At 41.3% G+C, this 18,145-nt stretch overlaps 1 protein-coding gene across 1 annotated transcript in view; it reads left to right on the top strand.

The window, feature by feature from the left end:
• The window catches only part of LOC136877493 (uncharacterized), a 293,695-nt gene that overhangs the window by 11,570 nt on the left and 263,980 nt on the right, over positions 1 to 18,145 (top strand). The window contains exon 2 of the mRNA XM_067151591.2: positions 10,324 to 10,551. Within this exon, the coding sequence (XP_067007692.2) occupies positions 10,324 to 10,551 (228 nt within the window). The remainder of the gene's footprint in view (positions 1 to 10,323; positions 10,552 to 18,145) is intronic.

Genomic DNA, 18,145 nt, shown 5'->3' with positions numbered 1-18,145 from the left:
GTTACAAATGGTATTGCGGCTGCTGCAGAGGAGGCAATACCTTCATCGTCTGGCATCCCTCACCGGAAACATATTCCATGGTGGACTGATAAAATTGCAGCAGCCATACACGATCACCGACGGGCTTTTAAGCATTATCACTAAAATCCTAAGATGGCCAACCATATTCGTTCAAGCGCCTCTGCGCTACGGCCTGTTTCTTGATTCGAGAAAGTAAGAAAGCTACTTGGGAAAAGTATGAGTCTTCCATGATGGCACATACTCCATCATCAGAAGTGTGGATCAAACTCCGCCTAATTGTTGGAGTACAGAACACACTCTTAGTTCCTGGAATCTCCATTAATGGAGACATAGTTACGATTCCTTGAGTCATTGCAGATCACATCGCATCACATTTCGCCAATATGTCCAGTTCTGGGAGGTACAACTTACAGTGTTCTCCCCAGAAATTTTCATCAGGTGGGTGACAGGAATGAGAATCCGGGTGGGGAATACTACGTAAAAAAATAATATGCTAATATTTTAAGTTATTCCCCTCAGGGTATTAACAATAATATCAGACAGGTAACTGCGAAATATAACTATTTTAGTGTTATTATCACGAACAAGGCATAACAGAGCATTTTGAACTTTTAGTGTTATACTGCTCATTTTTATTAATTCTTTTTTTTTTATAAGTTGCTTTACGTCACACCGACGCAGATAAATCATACGGCGATGACAAAATAGGAAGGGGCTAGGAGTTGGAAGGAAGTGGTCGTGGGCTTAATTAAGGTACAGCCCCAGCATTTGCCTGGTGTGAAAATGGGAAACCATGGAAAACCAAGGCTGTCGGGAGTGGGGTTCGACTACTGCTCGTTCATAATCATGTAACACCGGGGCTTACCACTCAGTTGCTGTGGAGTGTCATACGGGTTTGTGACGTCATGTAGAATTGAATGCTCGCATGCGATTGCACGTTAATCCAGACACTGCTCGAACACTACACTACGTGACAGTCAAGCTAAACATTTAATCTCTGATGTAATTGAAGTAGTTATACTGATAATAATATTTATCATGAAAATAAACAGTTTTACAGCATGCACAATTTAATTTGGAGCACCCAGTGATTAAAAAATGTATGAATATTATGAAATTAGCAATTACCTAGGTTATGTTAGCTGGGCGGCCTGTAAAAACTGCAGGGTAGTGCGCCCATCGAAAAGATCTTAGGGAGAACACTGCGACTTAGCATTCCTGCCTATCAGTGTGAAGCGGAGGCTCGTCACCTGTCATTTGCCTCTAGTGCTTCGCATTTCTATAACATGCCTTTCACAGAGTGGGAATTGTAGAGTGCATTCGCGCTGTGTAGGGACACAGCTCCTGGACTGGACGAAATCCACAATCAATTGCTCAAACATTTGAGTGACTGATGTCTCAAAGATATCCTTACCCTATTCAACAGAATATGGAGTGAGGAAGTGTTTCCTTCTCAGTGGCATGAGGGAATTGTAATACCAAATCCCAAACCAGGTAAAGATCTAAACCTTTTGGATAGTTATAAGCCATTATGTCTCATGAATAGCCGCTGTATGCTATTTGAGAGGATGGGCAAATTGTGTGGGCCAGGGAAGGGAAGGGTCTCTTGACTAACTACCAGTGTGGTTTTTGCACTCATCGTTCTGCTGCCACCAATCATCTGGTCAGACTGGAGAGCACCGTTCAGGATGCCTTTCTCCGGAAGGAACACCTGGTCGTGGTGTTTTTTTACTTGGAAAAAGCTTACGACACTACCTGGCGATATGGGATAATCTCCACACTACAACAGTAGGGATATCAGGGTAATTTACCTGGTTATTGAGAACTCCATCTCCCTCCAGCTCTTTCAAGTCCGAGTAGGGAATGCATTTTCTCAATATTACGTTCAAGTAATGGAGTACCACAGGGATCTGTACAGAGTGTCATGCTGTTTGCAATCACCATCAATGGCATAGTTGCCACTGCTGAGCTGCAGTCATGCCATTGTTGTATGTAGACGATTCAGCTCCATATTATGGCTGCGGATGGATGGCTTTCACTGAAAGACAGTTACAGAAAGCTATTAACCAAGTTGACAGATGGGCCCAGCAACATGGTTTCCGATTCTCAACAGCAAAAACTTCAGTTGTACACCTCTGTTAACGTCAGATTATGCATCCTGAACCAGAGTTCTGCTCCAGTAGGTTCCTGGGTCTCCATTTTGATAAGCAACTAATGTGGCAGCACCACATCCGTTAGTAGAAGGTAGCCTGCATGAAGAGACTCAATATGCTTCAGTTTCTCAGCAGCACCTCTTAGATAGTATTCACCATAGTGAAATTAGGCTGGGTACCAGAGCTTTCCATACTAGCCCTATTTCCAACCTACTTGACGAATCAGGAGTTTCACCTTTATGAACAAGCTAGCAGCAGATACTCCAAACGAACACTGCCAAAATTTGTGAAATGCCGCAACATCGAGGCTATCAATGCTTCTTTAGTAGGCCTACCCGATACCAGCAGAGGTATCAAAATTGGCCTAATGCCACATGGCCGGTTGAGATTCGAGAAAGTAAGAAAGCTACTTGGGAAAAGTATGAGTCTTCCATGATGGCACATACTCCCATTGTACCATCAATTCTCACTTTGACCTGATCATCAACATAAATGCCCTTTAATTGCCTGCAGTAACCTACCCCTAATCCCAAATCCCTCAGTCCATCTAACATATTTTCTCTTGGCACTCTGTCATATTCCATTTGTAGATCTACAAAACATAAACATAAATGCTTTTTCCTCTCATTGTAATTTTTCAGTTACCGAATCTGGCCCTGTAGCCCCCCTGTGGTATGAAACCACATTGGTTTTCATCCAACTTACTCTCCAACATTGATCACACCCTCCTTTCCAAGATACCTTTGAACACCTTGCTCGGTATACTGATCCATGAAATATCTCGATAGTTTTTGTGTTTTCTGATCTGCTGCCTATAGATGGTGCAATTACTGCTTTCGTCCAGTCTGAAGGAACCTTATTCACATGTCATGCAACTATTATTATTCTATAAAGCCATCCAAAATGGCCAATATCTTTTAAAACTTTGCAAATAATGTAGACCTACTGATATATCTTAATGAATCTGTACATTTACAAATTTGATTTTCACTTATATGATGCTCCTGTCACGAGTCTATTTTAACTTTAATATATGAGATCCACTGTTAATAATTTGTAATATTTTGTTAGAAGCAAAAGTCACTAATTAATTTGTGATATTAGTTCATAACTTTGCTTGCATGTAGGCTATATTTTACAGTATAGTTGGTCCGTTATTGGACATTAAATTTTTCCAGCTACTCATTCCTGGTTGCCAGCGTTTTGCCCCAGTGTGCCAAGTTGGGCTCATCAGTTGGTAAATGGCACACCCACCAAGATGCATGGCTAGTGCATACCGTGGAGGCCACTGTGTAGGCTATTTGGAGCCACCAGCAGTGCCAATGCACTATAAGAGACTTTGTCTTATTTTCAAAAATTGATGCCTGCCTGGCCATCAGATGATAAAGGTGATAAAATTTACTCATTCCGAACAAATATTTCAGGTTCCCTATGGGAATCAATAACTTTATATTTTACAGTGTTAAACATACATTCCTAAAATAGTTCTGGGCCGTCAACTGTGACTTATATATGAACTTATTACATGGTTGCCCGCATTGGCAAAATTCCATTGTGGTTCTGAGCTGGACTGGGCTGTTACGCCCCAGCTTTCAAAATTAGAAGTATAATCTCTTCACTGGGAGGAGTGCGACAGGCTTTAGCAGCTGGCACGATTCCTATCTTCGCTGCTAGATGGGGGTTTCATTAATTTCATTCCTGACCTGCTCAAATGACTGGAAACAGGCTAAGGATTTTCATTTTCTTCAACTGTTTCAACTGTGTTTCAACTGCAAGAATAGTTGTTAGAGGACACAAAAGAAGAGTCTTCCACGGGGTATTGTACTGGTTCTGTTACTTCATAGCATACGAAGGGTGTTCAAAAAGAAACCAAACTTTTGCTATAACATCCTTAGGCCTGTTGCTTATTGGCATCGTTGTAAGCACTGTCCCCTTCAAAGTAGGCCCCTCTTCTGGCAATACACCGTTCCCATAGTTTCTTCCATTTTTGGAAAGCCTCCTGGAACACACTTTCTGGGACGATGCACAGGTCTCTTGTTGCATTGTCCTGAATCACCTCTATGGTTTGGAAATGACATCCTTTCAACGTGATTTTAAGTTTGGTAAACAGGAAAAAGTCTGTTGGGGCTAAGTCTAGAAATACGGTGGATGGGGCACAATAGGAGTGTGATGTTTTGCTAGAAAGCTGCAGACAAGCAGCGACGCGTGAGCTGGCGCATTGTCATGTTGCAGTATCCAGGTCTGGTTTTCCTACAATTCAGGCCTCTTTCTGCGCACAGCATCCCTGAAACGCACTAGAATTCCCTGGTAGACTTCCTTGTTTACCATCTGATCACATGGTTCAATTTCCTGATGTACAATGTCTTTACAGTCAAAAAACACAACCAACATCACCTTGATTTTTTGACCGACTCATGCATGCTTTTTTTTTTTTTTGGACAAGGAGACTCTTTGCCCATCCACTGGGATGACTCCACTTTTGTTTTAATATCATGTCTCTGTGAAAGTTTTTCCAAGTTTGTACCAAGATTGATTACACTCACTCACTCACTCACTCACTCACTCACTCACTCACTGTTCTTCAAGCTCTTTCAGCTTTCTTCTTACTCTACATCAAGACTGAAGATCTGCCAAGATGATACCTCAATGAGTGTTGATGCTTGCCTTCTTGCTGAAACTCAGAAGTGGAAATGAACGCAGCATGGTGCTGAAAAGAATTGAATGAAGAAGAATCGGGATTGATGAGGGAAGCGCCTGTCTTTTTTAAACAGCAGTGTATGAAGATGTAGAGATTGTCTTTTATTTTATTTTTCATCATATTTGTCCTTATAGAACCTCCGTGGCTTAGACGGCAGCGCGTCGGCCTCTCACCGCTGGATACCGTGATTCAAATCCCGGTCACTCCATGTGAGATTTGTGCTGGACAAAGCAGAGGCAGGACAGGTTTTTCTCCGGGTACTCCGGTTTTCCCTGTCATCTTTCATTCCAGCAACACTCTCCATTATCATTTCATACCATTTATCAGTCATTAATATCACCTTGGGACTGGCGACCCCATTGTAATTGTATCCGTAATTTCGGGACAACTACAGTTACACATAAATAATAATAATAACATAGAAAAAATAATGATAAAATAAGAATAATAATAGAAAGTAATATAAGAGTAATAATAATAATGAGATAGGAAAATGACGCAGTGGCGGAGAATTCATATGAACCAAAACAGGGAACACTTACAGGCCTAAAAATGGCAACTAAGACAGGATGAGGAAGCTGCGGGAAGCCCTTATGGAGGTATATGGAACGTATGACGTTATGGGGGAGAAAAGACTTACAACAAACACCCTCTAGCTCAACTATATTAAAAATGACAAGAAAGTTTTACAAAATACAGTTCCACGACACGGAAACAAGACATACTTAAGTAACTTAACATAAAACTTGATTTAACAATGAAGGTGATGCTACATTAAAGGTATAGTTTAAAGCGAAAGTATTTAATGGATGAAAGAATTGAAAGTACGGCAATTGGAACCTAGGGTAAACTCGGACTCATCAAATTAAACTTTTAAGATGACATTAAGTGAAGAAATAATGAAACACAAAAGGAATTAAACTAAATGAAACGAAACCGGAAAACATTGAGAATAACATTGCAAAAACACTGAAATAACACTTACTTTGGAAAGGCAGGAGTTCCCGAGGGTAGCCCTCGAGCGCGAACGCTCGTGAGGGCGGCCGGATGGAAAATGACGCTGAGCTCACGCATAATTTTTCGAAGCCGGCCACAAGGCCGGAAATGGCCCGATTACAATCAACCAATAAGATCAAACTTACCCTAGATTCCTGGACCTTTTTGCCAATAGGAAATCTTGTGACCATATATGGTCATTTTACCATCGTTAGCAATTGCACAAGTTCTGGAACATTACGATTACAACACCAAAATTTCATCATAGGAAACCACACGTGTGGTGCAGGTACAGGATGCTCCAAAATAAATCACCTTACAAATTTTGCGTCAGATTACATAAAAACTACATTTAAAAAAAATCACTTCAAAACACTTTTGCATGTTGAAATGTTCATACAGTTCAATATTTCTTGCGGTTACATAAAATTCCAGTAGAGTCCAGAGTTGCAAAAAAAATTAAATCCTTCAGACAAATAAAAAAAATTAAAATTTACATTTCCAAACACACTGTAGTTTCAGTTCTCCATCCCACCAACCGGTGACAGTAATAATAGCCTATATGGTTCATTCATTACATCCCTGACCCGGTCAAAGACTGGAAAATAGGTTGTAGGTTTTCATTTTCATTTGTCGTTATCTCCATTTCTGTTGCTCACTCTTCTGATGCTGACCTGTTATTGTGCTTATTCTATTATTTGTCCTTGTCTTTATTTATTTTAAATTCCAGTCACTTTTATGATGCTAATCTACTATTTTATGATAAAATATTGTGTTATGGACTCTTGTAGATGTCTGAGAATGAAAAGAATGATTTCTTAAATAATTTGATAAAATTAAGCCAGGTATATGGAAGTAACATGTATGGATTTACACTTCAAGCAAATTTTGAGGAAGCTCATGAAGTTACACCTTTGTGTTGGTTTTACTACACCTCACTCTACACTTCACAGACTTTGCTCATCTTCAGACGTGTATTACCTCGTCTTGCATTAATCACGGTATCCAAACTTTCAGGTATTCTCCTGATTAACGCTGCTATGTCCTCTTGAGGAATCATCTCCCATTCTTCCAGGAGGGCCTGTAGGATGTCTGGATAGTGCCGATGAACTCTTCTCCCAGCTTGTCATTGCACATATCGTGCAGCATGTGGGTGTGCATTGTCCTGCATTGGTGTGAAACTTTTACCAATAAATAGGGTATAATAATTTCGTGTGGCTATTTCTAGCCGAGTGCAGCCCTTGTAAGGCAGACCCTCCGATGAGGGTGGGCGGCATCTGCCATTTGTAGGTAACTGCGTGTTATTGTGGTGGAGGATAGTGTTATGTGTGGTGTATGAGTTGCAGGGATGTTGAGGACAGCACAAACACCCAGCCCCCGGGCCACTGGAATTAACCAATGAAGGTTAAAATCCCCGTCCCGGCCGGGAATAGAACCCGGGACCCTCTGAACCGAAGGCCAGTACGCTGACCATTTAGCCAACGAGTCGGACAATAAATAGGGTGAAAAGCTGAACATGCTCCAGAAGGATGTATTGTAAGGCTCCAGTACTCCACAAAGACCTAACTGCCGGGCTGAGTGGCTCAGACGGTTAAGGCGCTGGCCTTCTAACTCCAACTTGGCAGGTTCGATCCTGGCTCAGTCCAATGGTATTTGAAGGTGCTCAAATACGACAGCCCCGTGTCGGTAGATTTACTGGCACGTTAAAGAACTCCTGCGGGATTAAATTCCGGCACCTCGGCGTCTCCGAAGACCTTAAAAGTAGTTAGTGGGACGTAAAACAAATAGCATTATTATTATTATTATTAAAGACCTAACTGTCCTTGCATTCATAACAATTCCTGCCCACACCATCAGAGAACCACCCTAAAAAGCTGTCCTGGGTGAGAATGTGGAAAGGCGAAGATGTTTTCCCATGCCTTCTCCAGATTCTTTGTCTACCATCAGATGATCACAGGTCAAATTGTGAGTCACCAGTTAGTAGCACTAGCTCCCATTGTTTTACTCTCCAGGCACAGTGTTCCCTTACTAAATGCAATTGAGCTGTGTGCTGCTGTTTGGTGAGTTCTGGGCCTTTAGTGGGTCTTCTGGATTGACGATTGTCTTCTTCCAGTGTTCTTCGGACAGTTCTTGGGTCACATAGTTGTCAGCGTGCATTTGGGAGATAGTGGGTTCAGACCCCTCTACTGGGCGAGTTGGTCGTGCGGTTAGGGCCACGCAGCTGTGAGCTTGCATCCGGAGGTAGTGGGTTCGAACCCCACTGTCGGCAGCCCTGAAGATGATGTTCTGTGGTTTCCCATTTTCACACCAGGCAAATGCTGGGGCTGTACCTTAATTAAGGCAATGGCTGCTTCCTTCCCATTCCTAGGCCTTTCCTGTCCCATTGTTGCCATAAGACCTATCTGTGTCGATGTGACCTAAAGCAAACAGCAGACCCCTCTGTTGGCAGCCCTGAAGATGGTTTCCAATGGTTTCCCATTTTCGTTCCAAGCAAATGCTGATGGTATACCTTAATCAATGCCACAACAGATTCCTTTCCACTCCTAGCCCTTTCCTGCCCTATCATCACCATAAGACCTATCTGTGTTCATGCGACATAAAGCAAATTGGAAAAACACTTGGTGGAGTTGATTTTATGCTTCAACGGCAGTGGTGTGACGGTTGCAGAGAACTTGAAGCCGATGTTTTTCTTCTCGGGCATGATCCTAGTCTCCTTAAATGGGCTCCAGTTTCCCTGTACCTACTTACGGTTCTGAAAATCATGGAAGGTGCGTTTCTGAACACTTCTGCAACATAATGCATGCTGCTACATTTTCCACCAAAGCAGCTTTTGCAGCATCTTCAGGACTTAATGGCATGTTTATTCCAGAAAATTATTACGATAAGGACAGAAACATCTTACAAACCCATGTAATTGAAAGGGGTACAATACAGTAGTAAGTGCTTGAAGAGTGGGGAAAACATTTTTGCCTCACATCTAATGGTGTTTTCTAGGTCATACGAGAATTGTTTTTAAAAAGGTGATTCAATAAGCAATCTGCACTTAATTGTTTGCTCACGAAACAAAGTCAGAATATAGGTTATGTTTTTAATGCCAATGAGTGCCAAGACCTGTCTGTGTCAGTGCGACGTAAAACCACTAGTCAATGAATGTAGGTTGGCTCTCTCATCAACAATCCCAGTTCTTCTATATCCATTTCTTCTCAGTCCCTGATGAGCTCACTTCTGCTTCCCAGCCTCATCAGGAGGAGGAGGGTGTTGGGGGTCAGCTCTCATTGGGGATCATTTTTGACAGATCTTCAGTCTTGAAGTGGGAAGTGTATGATAAGAAGAAAGCCAGATAACTACAGGGGAGTGGAAAAGACATAAAATATAAAGATGAATACAGGTGATGGTACACAGAACAAACACAAAAGGAGAAAAGGAACCCAATGGATCAACATAAGTAATGGAAAGGAACAAACAAGTGTGAATCAAGCCGTATATAAAAGGATAGGAACATCAAAAGGAACAGATAACAGAATGAACAAACAGAATGAGAAAAGAAAAGAACACAAGAAGACAAAGACAATGTCCTCATCTTCATACACTGCCATCTTGCATTTGCTTGCATCTTATCAGTTCCAGTTGTTCTACACCCGGTTCGAGCCCCATTGGCGGCAGCCCTGAAGATGGTTTTCCATGGTTTCCCATTTTCACATCAGGCAAATGGGGCTGTACCTTAATTAAGGCCACGACTGCTTCCTTTCAATTCCCAACTCCTAGGCCTTTCCTATCCAATAGTCGTCATAAGACATATCTGTGTCGGTGCGACGTAAAGCAAAAAAAAAAAGTTCTACATCCGGGCCCCCCACGAACTTGTTTCTGCTTCTCATCTTCATCAGGGGGGGGGGGGTTAACATTAATTGAGGGGTGATGTTGACTGGTCTTAAGTCTTGATGTGTCTGGCTTTCTTTGTATCTTGTATCCTACACTTCTACTTCTCCATAATTGGCTGTTTGCAGCTTTGAAAGCAGCTTGGCTAATTTCCTTATCACACCACTCACCACTTGCCCCACCCACGTTGTCACTGCTCCACTATTGTAGCCTTTCACTGGCCTCCTGCACTCTTGGCCTTCATCATCACAATATGTTCATCAGATTAACTGGAACAAAAAGTCGTCAACTTACTCAGGTTTTACTCTAACAGTGGATATCATCTTGATTTTGTCTGTGGTTCTGTTTTTAACAATCATTGTGAGATGTTTGATTCAACTCCCAGAGGAGTGTAAATATTTTCATCTTGATTCTGCTTGTAATTTATGCTGTATTGTGAACATTCATGTATCAAAACTTGTGGCTTAAATTTATTTAGTCCTCAGTATTACATAAGAGGAAATAAACTTTCACATTTTGTAGATGACTTGTAATGAATTTACTGTGCATATTAATGTAGTGTATGTTTTTCTCACCAAGGTCTGATAATGTTGGTGGTGTTCTTAATTATGTGGTTTCCTATACCTCTGGAACAAATGGCTTTCTGGAGGGTGAGTGAGACCTCCAGTATGGTGATGCCTTGCACTGAGCTGGTCACTGAGTATGTATGGACTAGAAGTCTTCCTAAACTAACATCTGAATCTGCTCTGCAAGTCAACGATGTTAACAAAGATGGAATATTAGATGTTATTATTGCTTATGGAACAGGTAATTTCATGTAGTTAACTTAATTTTTGACTCCACATATATTTTCTAACTGTAAAATAATATGAGAATAAGATTTTCTTGCTTTTGTTTTTGCAGGTGCTTTTTCCTGACAGAGCTACTTTCTTTTTTTACGTTTGAGTATTGAATTACATTTTATTTACTCATCCTTTGTAAGTATTCAGAATTTTGTTTGGTTTTACTTTTTAATTTTTACAAGTTAATTTCAGAACTGCATAGTAGGGGCAGTAAAGGCATGCTTATTTCTCCCAGAAGGACTAGGGTGTAATTTCCACTAGGAAGTCAAAAAATTTAGAAACAAGATTTCCGTTTCTGGAGAGGTACATGACCCTGAGGTTCACTCAGCCTATACCAAAAATGAGTACAAGGTTAATTCCTGGGGGAGAGGCTAACTACTCTGTTGCTTAATGCTGATGTTAAGGGTAGTGGAAGCCTTTACCGTCCACCTCTCCAAGGGTCTTCATTGCCTTTGCGGAGATGACTTTAATTTTACAGGTTAATTTCTTATTCATTTTTTATTTTTACTAGGTTTCCTCAAAAGTATTTTCCTGTAACTACTGTAAGTTATTTATTTGCCATAATAACTATAGAAAACTAAGTAAAGTGCTCTTCAAAATAAAGCTCAAAACATTTCAAAAACTCAGCAGAAGCATTGTGAATATCTTTAAGATTACCATTGTCTATATAATACAAACACTGGACTGGCAAGCAACTGGTTCTTTTATATATACAGTAAACCCTCATTAGCATAAACTCGCTTAAGATGAGCATTCAGTTAAAACAAAAAAAGACTTGATCCTGATAGGGATGCATTATTTTTTATGGAAAGTCCTATCAGTTAACACAAAGTTTGGTTAGCCTGTATTAAGAACACTTTTTTTGTTCTTATATATTTTGAGTCAAAATTTAGAACATCGCACAGTTGTTGTTGTTGTTGTTTGTGATCAATGTTAACGAAGAATAAGGCGGGAGGCATGGGGAAGAAGAAACAGTCTAGCATATATCTTCAAACGAAACTTACAATTCTGGATGAAATGGGCTCTTGTTTATCTAAGAAAAGGGCAATTTGTGAACAGGTCAGAATTTCAAAGTTTTCTTTATCCACTGTAATTAGGGTTGTGAGAAAATTATTAATGCTGCTGCATTAGGAACTGGAAACAAATGTAAGAGTCTTCATGGGGCCACGTATGAAGATATCGAAACATAACTTCTAGAGCAGTTTAACCATATATGTGCCTCTAACATACCTGTAAGTGGATCTTTAATTCAATTGAAAGCAAATAAGATGGCCCAAGGTTTAGGCAATCAAGACTTTAATTGTTCTTGCAGTTGGTTGTACCAATTTCCAGACAAAAAAGTCTTTCAATTTCTTCATTACTCATTTGTGGTTAAGCGAACAAAGTAGATGAAGAGAGTGCAAATAATTGGCTAAAGGAATTCGAACACAAGTGAAAGAAAAGTAAGGCTCCATGAGGTGTTCAGTGTGGATTAAACAGAACATTTCTAAAATCGTTTCTCAAGTCATATCCTATGTATAAAAGCTAACAAGTGCCATGGTCGAGCACACAGTAAACAATGCATAACTGCTGTCTACATTTGTAATGCTGGCGGCAGCGAAAAGCACTGTTGTTGGATTAATGGAAGGTCCAAGAAACCATGTTTTGAAAGCATAATCATTGACAATCTCTTGCATCTACTTTCATCATTAGAAAACTTGTATTAGGAGCTCAATCAAGTGAGTTGGCCATGTGGTTAGGGTCACGCAGCTGTGAACTTGCATTCGGGAGATAATGGGTTCAGAGCCCACTGTCAGGAGCCCTGAAGATGGTTTTCTGTTGTTTCCCCATTTTCACACCAGGCTGTACCTTAATTAAGGCCACGGCCGCCACCTTCCCAACCCTAGCCCTCTTCCATCCTTCCGTCTCCGAAAACCTTCGATGTGTTAGTGCGATGTTAAACAACTAGCAAAAAATAAAAAAATAAAAAAATTGGCAGCTCATCATTTTGTAAATGTCTGCTTCGTTCCGTCGGATAATTGCTCAAATTAAAAATGTTCTTCTATCACTGGATAGATGTACAGCCCACAACCTGCAATATTTGAATGTAACTAATGTAAGTGTTAATTTTTTCCACTCAATGCAACTAGTTGCACTTTGGACCAAGGCATCATTACTCTCATGTAAAGAGCTTATCACAGGCAACTTGTGAGAGCTGCAATACAGGCTACTGAAAACTAAATACTTGATGCAAAAAGAGCCATCGCTACAGAAAATTGTTTTAACAGGGCCTGCAGATGCAGCAGTGCTATAGATGTCCACAAATTTGATGGTGACATCAAAACCACTTCACCTGATGAATAGGATGTTATGCAGAACTTTGCAAACTGTGGAGTTAAGTTTGAAGAGATTGTGAGTGCAGATGGCATTGTTGTGTATACTTCTGTAGAATCTTACATTGGTGTACTACCAAGTGAGCATGAGGTGCAAGATTCATCGTCAGAAGAGAGTGAGGAGGGTGATGTCGGCCCTAACAGCCATGGACATTTCAGTGTTTTGCTTCAACATCGAACATTGCCGCTGAATTTACAGAAGTATGGATTTAGCTCTGAAGTTCGGAGACATTTTCATACCTGTGAATGACAGAAAACATTCTTGAATTTTTCTCCAGAAAGTGATTTGTGAGTACTTCCACAATTGCTTTTTTTTTTTTTACATATTTAAAGTGTAGAACCTAGTGATCTTGTTATAAAGAAGAGTTAATATTATAGTTTCTGTGATTATTTTATATTGTATGTAGTCATTTTGATATAAAGATGAGTTATCAGTTTTTACAAGGAAAATGCTTTCACAGTTTCTGTAAAAAAAAAAAAAAGTCTAATTTTGTATGTATAGACATGTAGAGATTTGAATATTACACAAGACAGGAAAATGCCATAGTTACTCTTTGGTTTCATATTGTACGTGTAGCACTGTGATGATTTTGATATTACGAAGATTCTTCAGCTCTCTTGAAGAAAATGATTCATGAATACTTATATAATTTCATAATATTTCAGCTTGCTATAATATACATACATACATACATTATCATTATAGACTGTTATGCCTTTCAGCGTTCAGTCTGCAAGCCTCTGAAAATTTACTAAACGTTGCCACAATCCTCGATTTGTAACTAGTGTTGTGGCCTCATTTAGTTCTATACCTCTTATCTTTAAATCGTTAGAAACTGAGTCTTACCATCGTCGTTTTGGTCTCCCTCTACTTCTCTTACCCTCCATAACAGAGTCCATTATTCTCCTAGGTAACCTATCCTCCTCCATTCGCCTCACATGACCCCACCACCGAAGCCGGTTTATGTGTACAGCTTCATCCATCGAGTTCATTCCTAAATTAGCCTTTATCTCGACATTCCGAGTACCCTCCTGCCATTGTTCCCACCTGTTTGTACCGGCAATCATTCTCGCTACTTTAATGTCTGTTACTTCTAACTTATGAGACCTTGGAGCAAACCGAGACGTAGTCTCAACAATGACGCGGGCATTCCGAGGCGCCTGCATCTGTACTGGCCAATCTCCGGATTGTGCTATAATATAATTTCAGTAATATTTCAGCTAGCTATATTATATGTATAGCATTTGAGTTTGATATTATACAAAAGAATAAACCATTACAATTTCTGTAAAGTTTTAGTTGTATGTGCTGTATTGTGTGTATAGCACTGTAGTGATATTGATACTACATGAAAGATAGAAAGTCACAGTTTCTGTAAATTTCTGGTTGCTCATATTAAGTATTGTACCGGTTACGACCTGTACATAAGTATTTTTTGAGCATAAGTTACGTTTATTTACCACGCGTAATGTTCCGAGCACGCCTGGTTTGTTTACCGGCAGCGAGGACCAGCTAGCGAGTGTATGACGACTGTGAGCTGCGACGTAGCCACAGGGGCTAGCTAGACCGCCCGCTCGTCTCAACACATGTTACCAGCCTTGACTGGTATTTTCTGGATTCCATGTCACTTGTTCTAGAGAGCTCGATGGAGAAAATTTTGAAATTTCTATAATAATGATGCTAGCGAATCGAGCCATATGTCATCTTGTTTGGGATCACCTAAACGTCCCAATGCTCGAGTTTCAAGCAAATCCATCGAGGGATTCGGGAGATATTCAGTCAAACCGTATTATGACGTAGACATCCCGGATTGAATAAAAAGAGGACCTACTGTAGCCTATTCACACAGTCTCAGCTGAGTAGTCAGCGGGGACACTCTTGCTGCTACTATCATCGTGGAACTCTGTCATTATACAAGTGTGGGAAGACGATTCTTCCAAGTACTATAAGTGGACTCATAAGACTTCGAGTGTTGTAGAAAATTTTCTAAGTCTTCGTAAATGAACTTAGAATTCTTCTAAGTGTTCATTGAATGGACTTGTATTATTTACGTGCCTTCGAGACTGAAACTTTTCTAAGTGTTTGGACTTGTATTATTTACGTGTCTTCGAAGCTGGAATTTTTCTAAGTGTTCGTGAAATGGACTTGTATTACACTGACTGACAGAGCAAATGCAACACCAAGAAGGAGTGGTCAGAACTTTATGCCAATTGCAGGGTAGACTGACGTCACTGAAGTATGCTCATGATGTGAAATGCGCCGCTGTGCTGCGCACGTAGCGAATGATAAATGGGACACGGCGTTGGCGAATGGCCCACTTCGTACCGTGATTTCTCAGCCGACAGTCATTGTAGAACGTGTTGTCGTGTGCCACAGGACACGTGTATAGCTAAGAATGCCAGGCCGCCATCAACGGAGGCATTTCCAGCAGACAGACGACTTTACAAGGGGTATGGTGATCGGGCTGAGAAGGGCAGGTTGGTCGCTTCGTCAAATCGCAGCCGATACCCTTAGGGATGTGTCCACGGTGCAGCGCCTGTGGTGAAGATGGTTGGCGCAGGGACATGTGGCACGTGTGAGGGGTCCAGGCGCAGCCCGAGTGACGTCAGCACGCGAGGATCGGCGCATCCGCCGCCAAGCGGTGGCAGCCCCGCACGCCACGTCAACCGCCATTCTTCAGCATGTGCAAGACACCCTGGCTGTTCCAATATCGACCAGAACAATTTCCCGTCGATTGGTTGAAGGAGGCCTGCACTCCCGGCGTCCGCTCAGAAGACTACCATTGACTCCACAGCATAGACGTGCACGCCTGGCATGGTGCCGGGCCAGAGCGACTTGGATGAGGGAATGGCGGAACGTCGTGCTCTCCGATGAGTCACGCTTCTGTTCTGTCAGTGATAGTCACCGCAGACAAGTGTGGCGTGGGCGTGGAGAAAGGTCAAATCCGGCAGTAACTGTAGAGCGCCCTACCGCTAGACAACGCGGCATCATGGTTTGGGGCGCTATTGCGTATGATTCCACGTCACCTCTAGTGCGTATTCAAGGCACGTTAAATGCCCACCGCTACGTGCAGCATGTGCTGCGGCCGGTGGCACTCCCGTACCTTCAGGGGCTGCCCAATGCTCTGTTTCAGCAGGATAATGCCCGCCCACACACTGCTCGCATCTCCCAACAGGCTCTACGAGGTGTACAGATGCTTCCGTGGCCAGCGTACTCTCCGGATCTCTCACCAATCGAACACGTGTGGGATCTCATTGGGCGCCGTTTGCAAACTCTGCCACAGCCTCTTACGGACGACCAACTGTGGCAAATGGTTGACAGAGAATGGAGAACCATCCCTCAGGACACCATCCGCACTCTTATTGACTCTGTACCTCGACGTGTTTCTGCGTGCATCGCCGCTCGCGGTGGTCCTACATCCTACTGAGTCGATGCCGTGCGCATTGTGTAACCTGCATATCGGTTTGAAATAAACATCAATTATTCGTCCGTGCCATCTCTGTTTTTTCCCCAACTTTCATCCCTTTCGAACCACTCCTTCTTGGTGTTGCATTTGCTCTGTCAGTCAGTGTATTTACATGGGTTCGAGACCAGAATTCTTCTAAGTGTTCATTGAATGGACTTGTATTATTTACGTGCCTTCGAGACTGAAACTTTTCTACGTGTTCACTAAATGGACTTGTATTATTTACGCGTCTTCGAAGCTGGAATTTTTCTAAGTGTTCACTGAATGGACTTGTATTATTTTCACGTGTTCGAGACCAGAACTTTTCTACGTGATCATTGAATGGACTTGTATTATTTACGAGTATTCGAGATTGGAATTTTTCTAAGTGTTCGTGAAATGGACTTGTATTATTTACGTGGAATATTTGCGACTGTTGAGGATCTCATCCTTCTAATAGACAGCGATTGATTAACATTGCTAGTGATGAACTTTAACTTTCCAACGGCTCTAAACAAAATTAGGATTTCACTTGCATTTACTCAAAGACTTGTACATTTGCCAGTGTTGGTTTAAAAGACTTATAAATTTCGTCAGTGAATTTATTTATGTGGAAGGACTTGTGTTTCCATCAGTGGTCACTCAAAGACTTTATGAATTTCACCAGTGATTAACTTTAAATATATTCAAACTTCCAAGTGAATGGACTTGTGTTATCATTCGAGTTTAGGCAAAATCTTGCACCTTCGCCAGTAATGGACTTTGAGTTTAACTATAATTTCACAAGAAGGAACTTGTGTTTTTTGTTGCCAAAAGTTATTCAGGGAAGGGGATTTTCCTAGTGATGAACTCTAAAATTATTAATACCACTCATATCGTTTTAGGAGTGTTGGAAGTCTTGATGTACAATTATCAAGAACTCTGCTTATAAGTTGATCATCCAAGGTTTTCATGGACTCAGTGCTACTAGTGACCTTGGGAACATCAATCCTCTCAGTGTCATTGCCTCATCGCCTGGATCACGGGGGTTCGACCCGGGCCTCAGAGTTCGAGACATCTCTACTTGCCGTCAATCCAGACAGTCCAGCTGCCTCTGTCCGGAGTATCTGGAGTCCCTGGAATCCCTGGAGTCTTCTGGAACGTGCTTCAACCAGCTTGGCTTGGTGAGCTGGAGAACCCGAGCCATACTATTTTAATACGAGGAAGACAATCCATTTCTACTTAGAGGTGATGTGCCAATTCATGACTTATTTGAATAAACTCTTGTGCAATCAGAGTCAAAGTTTTTCTGTAGATAGGACCTACCTCCTGTACCGAGCCCTAGCTACAATTAATCCAGTTTTTCGCCCTGAGAACTATAGTCATGCTACTTTAACATTTAATCTGAGAGTCGGGCTCTTTTACCGGTACAGTATGTAACACACTAGTGCTTTGGATATAATCCCAAATAGTAAAATATTAACCCCATTTAAACCTGCGAAGGACTTGCGGTACCGTATGGTACCAGCATGTACTACTATAGTTTTCATCGTAACTATTGAAAAAGGCACCATAATTCTGGGAACATCGCATATAGATTGAAAGACAGGCCTTTTCATTCAGTACAGTTAATGTTGCCACATTTAATCAATCGTACTCGGACTTGGTACGTTCTTTACATGAAGCAACAATGACTGCTCGTCTGAAATAAGTATCATTATTGACTAAATAAGAAACTGTACACAAAAACTTTTGAACCCAT

The sequence above is a fragment of the Anabrus simplex genome, chromosome 7 (assembly GCF_040414725.1).
Source record: "Anabrus simplex isolate iqAnaSimp1 chromosome 7, ASM4041472v1, whole genome shotgun sequence".
NCBI lineage: Eukaryota > Metazoa > Arthropoda > Insecta > Orthoptera > Tettigoniidae > Anabrus > Anabrus simplex.
This window is presented reverse-complemented; position numbering and strand designations above follow the sequence as displayed.